We start from the raw sequence: 17140 nt of genomic DNA on the forward strand, positions 1-17140 counted from the left end.
TCTGGTTTGTGGGTTAGGGTACGAGTAAGGGGTGAGTGCTAAGAGAATCTTCTGTAGATCCTCCAGGGAGTCCAGATCTGGAGAAAGGTGGATCTAGAGCGTGACTCCCAGTGAGAAATTTCTTCTAGCCTGTAGATCTGGTCCACTTTGTTAACCCAATGTTCCACACTGGGAATCTCGGGGGACAGCCAATGTTTCGGTAGGAGTAATCTGGCAGCTGCTATTATAAGGGAGAAGAGAGATGATCTATGAGGGTCTACTCCCCCAATCCCCAAGGATAGTAAAGATAATTCGGGGGTGCAGGGGAATGAAGTCTGGCAGATCTGGTTGCTTAGTTTAAATATGTTGAGCCACCAGGGTTTGATTAGCTCACAAGACCACCAGATGTGGATATAGGAGCCTCTATCTTTGCGACATCTCCAGCAAACATCAGAGGCACTAGGATTATATAAACATGTCTTATCTGGAGTCCTGTACCATCGTGTTAGGACTTTGTAGATATTTTCTTGGACATGGATGCATCTGGAGATCTTATGAGGGGTGATTAATATTTTTGTAATCTCAGAAGATGTCAGAGTACGCTGTAGGTCTTTCTCCCAAAGACTAATTACAGCAGGTTTTGCTAAAGAGGGAGGTGATTTTAATTGTTTGCATATTGTGGATATGGTTTTGGGGGGATACAGTGAGTTTCCTATTATCTTCTCGAACCATTTAGACTCACGTGAAGGTGAAGTCTTCTTTGCAAGGAGGAGTGATTCTGATCTAAGGAAGCGCATAAGAATAGGGTTCTGGATATCTGTTTTGAGTATCCTGCAGATTTGAAGGTCCGGAAGCATACAACCATCCTGATCTAACAATTTTGAAATGGCAACCTCAGATGACCTTAATGGGATTGGACAGCTCTCTTTCAGCTCTTTGGGAGCTAAGGCAATAACATCTTTTATAAGCATAAGAGGGGACGGGAGTGTTAAGGCCCCAGAACTGGCCGAGAACCACCTCCAGACCTTTAGAGTATTTTGGATCAGGGGATTAGGAATTGAGCTGGGTGCAAGAGGTGGTCTGTCAGCCAGCAGAACGGCCCGGATAGGGGAAGGTAACAAGGCATTTTCCAATATGAGCCAGGACTTATGAATTGGGCCTCTCACCCAGTCAACAACTCTTGAAAGCTGGATAGCCTTCATGTAGATCTCAGGGTCGGGTAGCCCAATTCCCCCTTTAGCTCTGCGCTTGGTTAGTGTATCAAAAGAGATACGTGGGTTTTTTCCCTGGCATATGAATTTCCGAATATGTTTGTTTAGGGAAATAAAGTAAGATTTGGGGATCAAGTATGTAAGTCAACCTGCATCAAGTATGTAAATCTCGGTATCACCAAGGACATGAGGATATTCTTTCTCCCGAACCAGGAGAGATAAGGAAAGTCCAATGAGTCCAGCTGGGCAAGCATAGATAGTAATAAAGGTTTATAGTTCAGCTTGAATAGATCTGATAGGTGGGGGAAAGTTTCACACCCAGGTATGTCAATTGTTGGGTTTGCCAATTAAAAGGAGAATTTGTCTGGAGGGATGAAAGAGTTGGGGGAGAGAGGCCAACATGAAGTATTTGGGACTTGGAGGGATTAACTTTGAAATTGGATAGGGATCCAAAGTGGTTAAGCTTTGATAATATTATAGGCATGGATTTGCGTGGATTTGTTGTAAGGATCAGTAAGTCGTCTGCAAAAGCCGCTAATTTAAATTCACAGCCCTAAACCATTAGGCCCCTGATCTCGTTGTCTTGTCTAAGGGCTTGTAGGAGTGTTTCCATCACCAAGACAAATAGGAGAGGTGAGAGTGGGCAGCCCTGTCTCGTTCCGTTTCTGATCGGGAAGTGGGAGGATAGGATCCCGACACGGACGCCGATGATCAAAAGTACATAGAGAACACAGCATTAATGTAAGGGTCTGGTATTTGAAATTTAGAGAGAGTCAACCTAATGTATGTCCAATCAACTCTGTCAAATGCTTTTTCGGCGTCTGTGCCAATCAGGACTAGAGGGGTGGATTTATGTGAAGCATAATATAGGGCGTTTAAGATCTTGGTGGTGTTATCCTTCCCCTCACGTTATTTGACAAATCCCACCTGGTCTGGATGGATTAAGTTAGGTAGTAGATTTTGTAATCTAGTGGCTAGCATCTTGTCTTGGCTAATAGTTTGAGATCAACATTAAGTAGGGAGATAGGGTGGTAATTGGAACAGGCCGTGGGATCTTTGCCTTCTTTGGGAAAAAATTGTAATAGTGGCTTTTGTCATGTCTGATGTAAGTGGGTGGTTAGACATAGCAAGATTGCAAATTGGGAGCAGGAAGGGGAGTAGGGTGTCCTTGAAGGCCGAGTAATAAGATATGGGAAGTCCGTCGGGGCCTGGGCATTTTCCCTTGGGGGTTGACTTAATGGCTGTTGTTAATTCTAAGGAAGTGAATGGTTTAATCAGAGATTCTCTCTGTAAAGGGGTTAAAGACGGGAGGCTGAGAGTGCCTAGGAATAAGTCAATGTTGGCCTCTCTTCCCAGAGAAGGGTTTGGAAGTTCAGGGGAGGGGAGATTGTAAAGTGACTCATAGAATAGTCTGAATTGTTCAGCAATCTCTTCTGCTTTAAATAATTGGGTACCTTGAGGGGATTTAATGCTCTGAACATAGCGGGAATTTCTTCTCTGTTATATTCTTTGCATCATAAATTTTGAAGCCTTGTTGCCATGGGCAAAGACTTTTTGTTGGGCAGACAAGAAAAACTTGGCTGAACGTTCATTAAGAAGGTTTTTTAGTTCAGTTCTGAGAGAGTAAAGTTCAAAGAGTTGCTGAGCAAGTAGTGATTGCTTATGAGCTTTTTCTAACGCATGAATTTTCGATAGCAGAGTAGTGAGTTTTTTCTCAGAATCCTTTCTGAGGAAGGAGCAGAAACTAATTAGTCTGCCTCTAATGCAGGCTTTATGGGCATCCCAGAGGACCCGGGGGGATATTCATGGAGTGTTAATGGTTGACAAATATTCCTCTAGGAAGGAGGATATTTGGGATTTATGTTTGGCATTGCCCAACAAAGACTCATTGAACCTCCAACTTGTGTGTCTACTAGACCTGGCAACGGGACAGATATCACAGAATATTGGGGAGTGATCAGACAGGGTTGTGTCGCCTATCCAGGAGGATGGGCAGGATTGTAAATGTTCTTTTGTATTAGGATATAGTCTATCCTGCTGTATGAGTTGTTTGCTGGGGAGTAGAAGGAGTAGTCTAGTGTCTCAGGGTTAAGGCAGCGCCATATATCTAGGAGACCTAAGTTATAGAGTTTTGTTTGTAGTAATTTGAGTGCTTTTGATGAGACAGGGGATTTTTTTGAGGAGGTGTCAATAATGGATTGAAGGCTAAGTTAAAGTCTCCAGCCATGATCAGGAATCCCTCTCTGTGGGTTTCTACTATTGAGAAGAGGGTAATGAGCCAGCTAATTTGGTCTGTATTTGGAGCGTAAATGTTCACAAATGTGAACATAGTTTGTCCCACCAGGCCTTTGAGGAGGAGGTATCTACCCTCTGGATCCTGGATGTGGGACTTGTATTGAAAGGGTAGTCCTCTGTGGAAGCCTATGCTAACTCCCCTCGAGGGGGCACCTCCAGCCCCACAATGGTACCAGCTGGGGAATTTAGAGTAGGAGAGGTTGGGATAGTTATCATGCTTGAAATGAGTTTCCTGGAGGAAAACTATTGAACACTTCTCTTTGTTCAGAAGGGAGAAGATCTGGCATCTCTTTAAAGGAGATCTCAACCCCTTGACATTATATGATACCAGTCTTAGGTCAGACATGTTCGAGTATGAAGAGGGGTATAGGGTATATGGGTAGCTTGGTAAAAAGACAATAACCAACCGGCAAAATGAGGGGAGGGAGGGTGCCACCTCGAGAAAAGGACTTCCCCAGCCACCCTTCCGGACGGCAACAAATCAATGTGTTCTTTCTTTGCACAATCCCATTATCATACACATAGATGAATAGTAAAGCTAGTCGTTGGTACCTGTCAAAACAACAAAAGTGTAAAACATAAAATGAAACATGAAATAGAAAACAAAATTGATGGCTCTTTTGCCATTCAAGAGAGAACTTAGCAGCAGAGCCTCTCTGATTAGGCAACATAAGGGGGGGGGGGGGGTAGAATACCTTGAAGCATTTCCCTCTTTGGAACCACTGGTACTGGGAATTACTAGAATTGGGGGACCTGAGGAGCTATGTATTTCTGGAAGTCCACCATTTTTGATGTTATTCAAAATGAGTATGGAGAGGGGGAGGGGGGGTAGGCTTCCTCTGGCCTAACTAGGAAAGAGAGCTTAATGAGATGTTAAAGGCAATAAAGGTACAGGAGTGAGTGCTCCACTCGTTGTGCATTAAGGGACGCAAGTTGTTATACTACGGGTAATACAGTGTACATTTTGTAGATTACTTCCTAGCTATGGAATTGCCCTAGATGAAGGACAAGTGGGAGGGATCCCCACTGTCTCGCCGTCCCATACCGAGTGGAGATAGCATCTAGCTGGACGATGCAAAAATATGGGCTCCTTTATTTCCACTCAGTAATGAAAGCAGCGTGGTGGGGAGAATACAATATTAAAAGAGTAGTAGCAAACAGTCCCGTGTTGGAGGTCATAGGGTTCTATTTTCAAAGTGAGAATGGCTGGAAGTTGGTTACTTATCCACAAGGGATAGGCGTTTTGGGGAAGGTGGAAAGTTCCCTCTTCTGGGCCTTTGGAGCTTTGGGGTGCGAGGAAGCTCCCAGGATAGCACTTTAGGTAAGTCAGGTAATGTGTTTAGGTTCTGGACCATTTCCCAATTTTCTATGGGCAATGGGGAGATTTGGAGGAGGTCATAGGCTTTATCCAGGTCACTGTACGAAGAAATGTGGATGCGGCGTCCATCATGGAAGAATGAAAGACCAAATGGAAAAGTCCAGCGGTAAATGATTTTGTGATCACGTAGCCAATCTGTAAGCTGTTTCACTGCCTTGCGTTTCCTAAGTGTAGATTGGGCTAAGTCCTGAAAAATGGTAATGGCATTATCCTCCCATTCTACTGAGTTGGAGTTTCTGGCGCTTGCCAGTATGGCTTCCTTAACTGGAAAATGTAAAAATTTAGAAATCACATCCCTGGGGGGTTCTGTGGCTTGCGGCTTAGGGCGGAGAGCTCTATGTGCCCTCTCAATTATCACTTCATGTGCAGAGTCCGGCCACAGTAGTTTTAGTCAGATGTGGATCACCGTTTCAGGGATGTCAACTGCTGGTATCGTTTCAGGAATACCTCGGAAGCGTCTACTCCTGTTCTCCTGATCTTCCATGGCAGTGTACAAGGAGTTAATGTGATTTTGAGCTAGTGATAAGCTGGAAGGCACCTTGTTTTGGTGATGTAGGATTGCGGCCTGGGTTTCTTCTAATGATTCCACCTTCTGGCCTATGTGGCGTACATCTTCTTTAATAGAGGAGAGGTCAAGGCTAAGGGGTCCCAGGGCATCTGCCAGAGCTTCTTTAAGGTAAGCTCTAGAGATGGGTAGGCAGTCTTTTTCATTGGGATCTTCCCCTACCTTATCACCGCTTGCCACCGCTGCCTGCTTGTGGCTTGTGCGCGGGTTTCCGGGCGCCATCTTGGGCTCCTTGTTCACCGCTGCAGCAGCAGCCTTTTTTATAAATTTCTCAATTTCTCCTGGTTGGCTCAAGGAGCGATTATGTCCCGTTTGGTCTGTGGGTTTCTGGCCACCGATCTTGACCATTGTGGGGTCCAGTAAGCTGTTATAAATGTGCTATGAGGGTTATGCTGGCAGGAGAGCTGCACTTCACACAACCATCAGTCTCCGGTGCAGGCTCCGCCCCTCACAGCTTTGATCTCTTGGTCCCAGCAGATTTTGGCAATCATTGGCAGGAATGAGTACTTCTGCTTTAAATGTGGAGCTTGCAGGATAAAACGTCTGCTTGGTAGCTCTGTAACTATGGCAGGATTAGCTCTTGCACTTATCTGGTACTTTCTGCTGTGTGGGGACAGACTAGCTGAGAAGGAATTGGCTTCTCCTAGGTCTTTTGACTTATCTTACAGATGGATTCTCAAGGGATGCTTTCTTCCTGGAACTCTGGAGGTTGTCTGTAGTTTCTGCTTTTCTCATCCAGCTGAGCTGAAGGTTCTCAGACTGGGAATATGGCCAAGTCTCAGCCGAGACAAGGTCCTTGCTGTCTTCCCTATGCAGGGGAGCTCCACACATACACACCCTATCCCACTCCACTCTAACTTCCCTCTCCACCCATGCTGCAGGATGTGGGACCAGCCCACCTCTCCACAGAGGGGGAGCTAAGCTGGAATAATCCATTCCAGCTCAGATACACTAAAGACTAAGCTGTACTTGCCAATAAGTTGCTGCCACCTACTGGTAACCAGGCTAATTACATAAACAATTGCATTTAACAAAGATTTATATGCACATTTGTGGAAGACATAATGTAAATTATATCTGATGATAGTATAAAGGGTGTTAGGAGATAGTAGCGGGGTAGAGTAGTGTAGTAACACAACTCTAGGGTGTTACACATAATTCCGGCGGATCTACTACCAGCTATGGGGCTTTATTAAGACCGGCATCTAAAACGCCAGTCTTAATAAATGTAAACCTTAAAGTCAGGTTTCTTCTGGTGCTGGTTACTCACTTACCGACTGATCTTGGAGTACTGATCTTGGAGTACTGGGTGCCTGTTTGTCCCCACCTCCATATGATGCTTGAACAAATTCCCTACATCCTTAAAGGTATTGTCCACATTAAATAAAACTCTGTCAGCAACAAACATAAAAAAAAACTGATGCTCACCACTTTTCCCTCGTGTGACATTGAAGTCATGCTTCTGGCTGCAGGGGTGGCACACTGTGAACACAGGTCAGTGTGCAGCCAATCGCTGTCCTCAACAGTATATGAGATGTGACTACTGAGGCAGCTGTATGAAACAGCAGGCACCCCACAGCTATGGCACTGACTCCCCTTCAGGCCCCTGCCATTTTTCACCTTAAGGACCAGGCCATTTTTTTGCAAATCTGACATGTGTCAATTTATGTTGTGATAACTTTGAAACGCTTTTACTTATCCAGGCCATTCTGAGATTGTTTTCTCATCACATATTTTACTTCATGACAGTAGTAAATTGGAGTCAAAATATTTCATTTTTATTTATAAAATACCAAATTTACCCCAAAAATTTAAAAATTCGCAATTTTCTAAATTTCAATTTCTCTGCTTTTAAAGCAGATAGTTATACCTCCTAAAATAGTTATTACTTTACATTTCCCATATGTCTACTTCATGTTTGGATCTTTTTGTAAATTATATTTTCTTTTTTGGAACGTTAGAAGGCTTAGAAGTTTAGAAGCAAATCTTGAAATTTTTCAGAAAATTTCCACAAACCCACTTTTTAAGGACCAGTTGAGGTCTGAAGTCACTTTGTGAGGTTTACATAATAGAAACCACCCATAAATGGCCCCATTTTAGAAACTACACCCCTCAAGGTATTCAAAACTGATTTTACAAACTTTCTTAACCCTTTAGGTGTTCCATAAGAATTAAAGGAAAATGTAGATGATATTTCAGAATTTCACTTTTTTGGCAGATTTTCCATTTTAATCCATTTTTCCAGTAACAAAGCAAGGGTTAACAGCCAAACAAAACTCAATATTTATTGCCCTGATTCTGTAGTTTACAGAAACACCCCATATGTGGTCATAAACTGCTGTACGGGCACACGGCAGGGCGCAGAAGGAAAGGAACGCCATATGGTTTTTGGAGGGCAGATTTCACTGGGATAATTTTAAGCTGCCATGTCACATTTGAAGATGCACCCCTAGAGTAGAAACTCCCAAAAAATTACCCCATTTTGGAAACTAAGGGAAAGGTGGCAGTTTTGTTGGTACTATTTTAGGGTACTTATGATTTTTGGTTGCTCTATATTACATTTTTTGTGAGGGAAGGTAACAAAAAATAGCTGTTTTGGCAACGTTTTTATTTTTTGTTATTTACAATGTTCATCTGACAGTTTAGATCATGTGGTATTTATATAGAGCAAGTTGTTTCGGACGCGACAATACCAAATATTTGTTTCAGTTTTACATGATAAAGCATTTTTGCAAAAAAATTTTTTTTTTGTGTCTCCATTTTTTGAAAGACGTAATTATTTTAATTTTTTGGGGCGACTGTCTTATGTAAGGGATCATATTTTTAGGTATGAAAGGATGGTTTGATTGGTACTATTTTAGGGTGCATATGACTTTTTGATTGCTTGATATCACACTTTTTGTGATGTAAGGTGACAAAGGTGGCTTTTTTGACACACTTTTTATTTTTATTTTTTTACGGTGTTCACCTGAGGGGTTAGGTCATGTGGTATTTTTATACATCAGGTTCTTTTGGACACGGCGATACCTAATATGTATACTTTTTTTATTTATTTAAGTTTTACACAATAACAAAATTTTTGAAACAAAAAAAAATATGTTTTAGTGTCTCCATAGTCTGAGAGACATATTTTTTTTATTTTTTATGTTATTGTCTTACGTATGGTCAGATTTTTTGCAGGATGAGATGACGGTTTGATTGGTATGATTATGATGTGCGTATGACTTTGTGATCGCTTGGTATTACACTTTTTGTGATGTAAGGTGACAAAAAATGGCTTTTTTCACACCGTTTTTTTTTTTTTCCGCGGTGTTCACCTGAGGGGATAGGTCATGTGGTATTTTCATAGAGTAGGTTGTTACGGATGCGGCAATACCTAATATGTCAACTTTTTTATTTTTTTTACATTTAACACAATAAAAGCATTTTTGAAACAAAAAAATTCAGGTTTTAGTGTCTCCATGGTATGAGAGCCATAGTTTTTTTATATTTTGGGCGATTGTCTTAGATAGGGTCTCATTTTTAGCGGGATGAGAAAACGGTTTGATTGTTATGATTTTGGGGTGTGTATGGGTTTTTGATCGCTTGGTATTACACTTTTTGTGATGTAAAGTGAAAAAATAAATGTTTTTTTAGCACATTTTTATTTTTATTTTTTTGACGGTGTTCACCTGAGGCATTAGTTCATGTGATAGTTTTATACAGCCGGTTGATACGGACGTGGCGCTACCTAATATGTCTTCTTTTCTTTTTTTCCCTAATTTTTTTATTTTTTTTTTGCACCCGCCCGATCACAATGCAGTACATGTATGTCACTGGTCCTTAAGTCACAGCCAGATATGATGTACATGTACGTCATGGGTCCTTAAGGGGTTAAAGTCTTGACCTCCAACGTAAATAGCTGTTTGGCGGTCGAGAAGGGGTTAATAATAATATTCTGGCACTGATTTTACAATTTTCTTAATTGAATATGCCTTCTACACACATGAACCACCTTTTGTGTTAGTATAAGGTCTGCTAATATCAGAAAGTACAAAAAGGTACTGGTAAACTGTTGTATGGAGCCAAGAAATTTCTTATGGCAACACTGTTTATGGCACTTGTCTATGACACTGCTGCACAGCCCATAGATGGCATATCGTGACCTGGGATCTGGACTTGACTCCTGACATTACCCATATGATCATCCCCAGCGTCAGGTCAGAGTCATGGGTAAGGAGGACGTAGGTAATGTTTTTGCATAATTGTGGTTGGTGACCTGTTTATTCCTGTCCCAATTTTTCAAGACTTGGGGTCGGTGTAATAGATTTTTTAAAATATATGCATATCATACAGTATATACACACACATATATATTCATTAAGGATGAACTAAGTGGTTCTGACTTCTCAAAAAGGTCAGATTTAATTGAACTTTTTGTGATTCATTTCAGGCAATCCAATATATGAGAGTCATACACACAGAGTTAGGCCTCATGCACACGACCGTTTTTTTTTGCGGTCCGCAAAACGGATTTCCGTTGTTCCGTGATCTGTGACCGTTTTTTCTTCCGTGGGTCTTCCTTGATTTTTGGAGGATCCACAGACATGAAAAGTGAAAAAAAAAAAATAAGTCAAGATTGCATTGAAAATGATAGGAAAAACGGACATGGATCATGGACACGGATCACGGACGCGAATGACTATCTTGTGTGCATCAGTTATTTTTCACGGACCCATTGACTTGAATGGGTCCGTGAACCGTTGTCCGTAAAAAAAACTGGACTGGAAAAACGGATAACGGACGCGGAAGCCAAACGGTGCATTTTCCGATTTTTCCACGGACCCATTGAAAGTCAATGGGTCCGCGGAAAAAAAACTGAAAACGGAACAACAACGGCCACGGATGCACACAACGGTCGTGTGCATGAGGCCTTAGAGAGAGAGACTAGTACTCAAATGTGTATTTCCCGACAATATATATGCATTGTCTAAGTGGTACTCTTTCTCATTATAGAGAGCCCACGGTACACCGGGTACACAGTATTGTAGGCCAAACGATGGATCCTTAATACATTCATTAAGGATGAACTAAGCGATCAAAAAGTCATATGTACTCCAAAATGGTGCAAGTAAAACATCACCTCATCCCGCAAAAAAATGAACGCCCACATTAGACAATCACTCAAAAAATAAAAAAACAATGGCACCCCGTAAACCAGTCCATCAAAATCTGCGCTGCAAAAGCCATATGGCGCTCCTTCCTTTCTGAGTCCTGCCATGTTCCCCCACAGCAGTTTACCACTACATATGCAGTGTTGCCGTATTCAGGAGAAAATGGGTAACAAATTATGGTATGCTTTTTCTCCTGTTACCCCTTGTGAAAATGAAATATTTGGGGTTAAAGCAATATTTTATTGGAAGAAATGAAACTTTTCATTTTCAGAGCCAAGTGTTTCCAAATTTCATAAAACGCTTAGGGGGTCAAAGTGCTCAGTACTAGTGATGAGTGGCAGGGGTCATATTCGAATTCACAATATTTCACGAGAATATTCGCTAATTCGAATATTCGTTAGTAGTGTTGATTGCGAATTTTCTAAATACAAATTTTCGTAATGAAAATTTTCGTGATGCAAATTTTCATAATGAGAATCAATGAGATCGTGAAAACTCAGATCCGATGGTATGGCATTCCCATGGTGACGGGGACGCTTGTCAGGGAGGAGTATGCCAAAGTGGAACAACTGTACAGATAAAAAAATAAATAAAAATATTCTAGAAAACGAATATATTCATTTTTTAGAATATTCGTAATATTCAAAAACAAGAATATATAGCAATATAGCAAATATTTGGAAAAAAAAGACTACAGAGCAATTTAGTTAATCAACACTACTCAGTACCCCCTTAATATATTCTTTAAGGGGTGTAGTTTCCAAAATGGGGTCATGTAGTGCCCTACAGCGGGAGTACTTTTACATTTGGACATTTGTGGACATTTGCCTATACCCCCTATGCAAAGTTAAAACTTCTTACTTTATTTTTCTTTAAAGGGTTAACTTATCCTGTTTAATACTGTGTACCTGCATTTTACATGTTGTGATATATATCCTGTTAATTATCACTGTATTTACATGGCTTTGTGGAAAGGGTTAATGAATACTGAGAGACTGTTAGGGCTTTGATTGAGAAGCTGGCAATTTTCCACAGCTGCCATAGGGTTTAAAGAATACCATGTTTTGGAGGGAAAAACCCAGACTTGTTTACCACCAAAAGCAGACAGCTTGACCTTTTAAATGTCTGGTTTTAGCTATGTTGTTATGTCTGGAAACTTGTTTTGTCTGGAAAACCCGCTGTGTCATTGCCATTGAGTATCATTAAAGCTTTTATGTAAGTCTATACCAGATGGAAGCTGAAACAATGTATCTTTGTGCTGAGTTTCTCCACTCCACCCCTCTCACTAGAAGGTTCTAGTCTAGCAAAAACTGTGTATAAGGAGAGCAGTCAGAGCCCCTAGGGTGCTGCAGTTAGGGACCAGTGCTTGGAGGAAAGACTCATGCATGCCTGCATAAGTGACCAGAAGAAGATGCTGAGATGGGGACACTGAGCCACAGATTGTGGGTCACTAGCCCTGTGACCAAGGAGCCACCTGGACTACTGAGCTACAGACCGCGGGCCCTTGAACTGGATGCCATCCTTCTGAGAGAGAGAGGGACAGCTAGCTCAGGCCTTTCCTCAGCATCAAACCCTTCTTCTGTCAGGGAGGAGACTCTGCCAAAATACAGAGTGACCAGAAAAAGACGCTGAGATGGGGATACGCTGCCACAGACCCTGGATCACCAGCCTTGGACCAGGGTACCAGCCTTCTGAGAAGAAAGAGGGACAGCTAGCTCAGGCCTTTCCTCAGCATAAAACCCTTCTTTTGCCAGGGAGGAGACTGGAGAAGCCTGCCCAATGCCTTACCTGTATTGTTTTGTACCTGAATTCCTCCAATAAAGAAGCACCTTGGTTTACTGCAGACCCTGAATCTTTGGGGTGTACTTTCTAAAATGGGGTCATTTATGGGTGTTTCCATTACATAAGCCCCTCAAAATCACTTTATAACTGAATTGGTGCTTAAAAAAATGGTTTTGGAAATTTTGTTAAATTATTTTTTTAAATGTCTTCTAAAAGTCTAAGGATAAGTAAAAGCATTCCAAAGTTTTTACCACATAAAGTGACACATGTCGGATTTGCAAAAATCGGCCAGGGATTTAAGGTGAAAAGTGGCTCGGTATGGAAACAATTAAAGTACACAGAATCACACAACATATACACTGAACAAAAATATAAACGCAACACTTTCGGTTTTGCTCCCATTTTGCATGAGCTGAACTCAAAGATCTGAAACATTTTCTACATACACAAAAGACCCATTACTCTCAAATATTGTTCACAAATCTGTCTAAATCTGTGTTAGTGAGCACTTCTCCTTTGCCGAGATAATCCATCCCACCTCACAGGTGTGGCATATCAAGGTGCTGATTAGACAGCATAACTATTGCACAGGTGTGCCTTAGACTGCCCACAATAAAATACCACTCTGAAATGTGCACAGTTTTGCCTTTCTGGGGAGGGGGGGGTATCTGGTGTGGCCACCATTTGCCTCATGCAGTGCAACACATCTCCGTGGCATAAAGTTGATCAGGTTATTGATTGTGGCCTGTGGAATGTTGGTCCACTCCTCTTCAATAGCTGTGCGAATTTGCAGAATATTGGCAGGAACTGAAACACGCTGTCGTATACGCCGATCCAGAGCATCCCAAAGATGCTCAATGGGTGACATGTCCGGTGAGTATGCTGGCCATGCAAGAACTGGGATGTGTTCAGCTTCCAGGAATTGTGTACAGATCCTTGCGATATGGGGCCTTACATTATCATGCTGCAACATGAGGTGATGGTCGTGTATGAATGGCACAACAATGGGCCTCAGGATCTCATCACGGTATCTCTGTGCATTCAAAATGCCATTAAAAAAATGCACCTGTGCTCTTTGTCCATAACATATGCCTGCCCATACCATAACCCCACCGCCACCATGGGCCACTCAATCGACAACGTTGACGTCAGCAAACCGCTCACCCACACGACGCCACACATGTTGTCTGCCATCTACCATGAACAGTGAAAACCGGGACTCATCCGTGAACAGAACGCCTCTCCAACGTGCCAGACGCCATTTAATGTGAGCATTTGCCCACTCAAGTCGGTTATGACGACGAACTGCAGTCAGGTCCAGACCCCAATGAGGATGACGAGCATGCAGATGAGCTTCCCTGAGACGTTTCTGACAGTTTGTGCAGAAATTCTTTGGTTGTGCAAACCGATTGTTGCTGCAGCTGTCCGGGTGGCTGGTCTCAGACGATCATGGAGGTGAACATGCTGGATGTGGAGGTCCTGGGCTGGTGTGGTTACACGTGGTCTGCGGTTGGATGTACTGCCAAATTCTTTGAAACGCCTTTGGAGACGGCTTACAGTAGATAAATGAACATTCATTGCACGGGCAACAGCTCTGGTAGACATTCCTGCAATCAGCATGCCAATTGCACGCTCCCTCAAACCTTGCGACATCTGTGGCATTGTGCTGTGTGATCAAACTGCACATTTCAGAGTGACCTTGTATTGTGGGTAGTCTAAGGCACACCTGTGCAATATTTATGCTGTCTAATCAGCACCTTGATATGTCACACCTATGAGGTGGGATGGATTATCTCGGCAAAGGAGGAGTGCTCACTAACACAGATTTAGACAGATTTGTGAACAATATTTGAGAGTAATGGGTCTTTTGTATATATGTAGAAAATGTTTCAGATCTTTGAGTTCAGCTCATGCAAAATGGGAGCAAAACCGAAAGTGTTGCGTTTATATTTTTGTTCAGTGTAGATAAAATTATACATAGATATAAGAGACTACAAGGAAGACCTCTATTTATCAAAGTTGGTAATTCTAAGGACAGTAAGTGTGGCTTCCAGGCAGGAAAGTAATTCAGGAACTAGGTGGGTGAGCCAGCAGATCGGTAAATAACCACCACTGTAAGGGAGAGAGAATGGAAGACTCTGATGGTGTGGATGTCGAAAAATGAGAATGAGAGTGATGGTACTGGGGGAATGACTAGGAAAGTGGATTGTGGGGAGAGAAGTATGCAGTCTCTACGACCACTGATGTCTGTTGCCAGGTCTGGGGGTATGATAAAAATGTAAGCCACCATTAGAAAGAGCAGCAGGAGAAGCAGTGTCAGTGCTGAATCCAAGTTTGGGTGAGAGCCAGCAAATTAAGTGAATTAGTAAAAAAGAAGTCGTAAATATAGGGGAGTTTGTTGCACACTGACCTTGCGTTCCAGAGCGCACAATTAAAAGAGGGAAGAGAGGAAACACAACCAATGTTAATGAGATTATCAGGGTTTCTCTGTGATATGGGATGGGAGTTGAATTGGAAAAGCGTGGGCCGGGGTTAGGTGAGATGTCACCTGAACTTAGAAGGAAACGTGTAAAGAGAAAGGGCAAATGGTTCTGTAATTTGTAAGAATGTTTATTGAGCTTCACCCTGGGACATGATGGGTTGAGAATGATTTAGGAAGGTGAGTAAAGCATGTGAGCTGTACGTGGGGGAAGGAAAGAGAGAGGGGCTGATGTGTATAGAAAGCAATGAATGAGTAAAAGGGTGGTGAGTGTGGAGGAAAACAGCACATAATAAGATGGACAGAGACAATGAACATACTTAATGAAGAGATCCCATATAGCAAATCAGAGAATGTGTCACTCTATCATTAAACCAATGGGATAATAATGTAGATTTTCATTTATATATTCTCTATTACAGGTCCCTTAAACATTACAATCACATGGAACATTTCTGGTAAGAACATATTCATCATGTAGAGCAGAATTTGCTGTATTACTGTTTTCTATACTTGGATAACTCACTGAAATGTCATGATGTTGGTGATTTTTCTTCTGTCCTTACTCAATCCATAACTGACACCTCATGCTGAACCGGCTGTGTTAAAACTCAACTTTAAAATTTATGTGTGTTGGCCTCCAAGACTACGAGAGCAGACAATGTAAAATTAATGAGGTAGCGCTGCTACCTCTGTAAAACTTAAAGGGGTTGTGTCACTTCAGCAAATAGCATTTATCATGCAGAGGATGCTAATACAAGCGACTTACTAATGTATTGTTATTATCCATATTGCTTCCTTTGCTGTTTTGATTCATTTTTCCATCACATTATGCACTGCTCATTTCCATGGTTACGACCACCCTGTGATGCATCAACAGTGGCCCTGCTTGAACGCTATAGGAAGAAGCACCAGCTCATGTGAGCTCCCATGGTCCCAGCCACCAAAGAGGCTGGTGCTTTTTCCTATATTTTGCAAGCACCGACGATGGATTACAGGGTGGTCGTAAACATGGAAACAAGCAGTGTATAATGTGATTAAAAAATGAATCCAGCAAGCAAAGGAAGCAATACAGACAATAACAATACATTATTAAGTGCAGGGGCGTAGCTATAATGGGTGCAGAGATAGCAGTCGCTACTGGGCCCAGGAGTCTGAGGGGGGGAAAGACCCTTGTGGTGCATAAGTAGACACCAGTATTAGGCTACTTTCACACTTGCGTTCGGGTGTCCGCTCGTGAGCTCCGTTTGAAGGGGCTCACGAGCGGCCCTGAACGCATCCGTCTGGCCCCAATGCATTCTCAGTGGAGGCGGATCCACTGAGAATGCATCCGCCTGCCAGCGCTCAGCCTCCGCTCCGCTTGCAGCGTTCGGGTGTCCGCCTGGCCGTGCGGAGGCGAGCGGATCCGTCCAGACTCACAATGGAAGTCAATGGGGACGGATCCGCTTGAAGATGACACCATATGGCTCAATCTTCAAGCGGATCCGTTTCCCATTGACTTACAATGTAAAGTCTGGACGGATCCGCTCAGGCTACTTTCATACTTAGAAAATTTTCTAAGTTTTAATGCAGACGGATCCGTTCTGAAAGGATGCGAACGTCTGCATTATCGGAGCGGATCCGTCTGATGAAACATCAGACGGATCCGCTCTGAACGCTAGTGTGAAAGTAGCCTTATATAAAGTGCATGCTGGTCAAGTTACACCTCTGGCTGGGAGGGAAGGGGTTAGGTCAAGAATTCAGCAAGGGGGGAGGGGTTGCAGTTTAAATTTTTGCATCAGACAGCACAAAGGCTGTGTGCTTCCCTGCCCCTGACCACAAAGCACAGAGGGAAGGGGGGCCCCAAGTAAGTGCCTTGTATTAACTTTCTCTAAATGATAAATGTAATTTGCTGAAGTGAGACATTACTTTTAAATAGTACCTGCCAGCAGGATCAGCTCTAGGACTTACTGCCTATTAGGGTTTATCCTGCTGATTACAATGACATGTGGCGTTTATAAGAAAAATGATTTTCAATTTTTGTGTGAGAGCTTTAGTGGCCTGAGGGTCAGGCCCAGCACTGGAAAGCTGGGACGCTGAGCTGAACCGGGGGTTAGGCCCCACCTCTCAATGAATTGATGCCCTCAGTTGCATAAAGAAAAAAAAGTCTATTTTTCTCCGGAGCGCCACAACTGACTTTGACAAGACAGGCATCAAGGTACCAAGCAGTATGCCTTTTTTATGGAGTTTGCTGTACCCCAGACTTGGAGGTATCTGAAATGTTGTTACTCATTGTATGGTTATATTTAGTATCAATAT

The 17140-nt window shown here is 42.5% G+C and overlaps 1 protein-coding gene across 4 annotated transcripts in view; it reads left to right on the forward strand.

The window, feature by feature from the left end:
- Positions 1 to 17140, forward strand: part of LOC120991910 (sialic acid-binding Ig-like lectin 14) — a 96012-nt gene that overhangs the window by 54021 nt on the left and 24851 nt on the right. For all 4 annotated transcript variants that reach the window (XM_040420650.1, XM_040420657.1, XM_040420643.1 and 1 more), the window contains one exon: positions 15265 to 15300. In XM_040420650.1, coding sequence (XP_040276584.1) covers positions 15265 to 15300 — 36 coding nt within the window. The remainder of the gene's footprint in view (positions 1 to 15264; positions 15301 to 17140) is intronic.

The sequence above is a fragment of the Bufo bufo genome, chromosome 1, assembly GCF_905171765.1.
Source record: "Bufo bufo chromosome 1, aBufBuf1.1, whole genome shotgun sequence".
Classification (NCBI taxonomy): domain Eukaryota; kingdom Metazoa; phylum Chordata; class Amphibia; order Anura; family Bufonidae; genus Bufo; species Bufo bufo.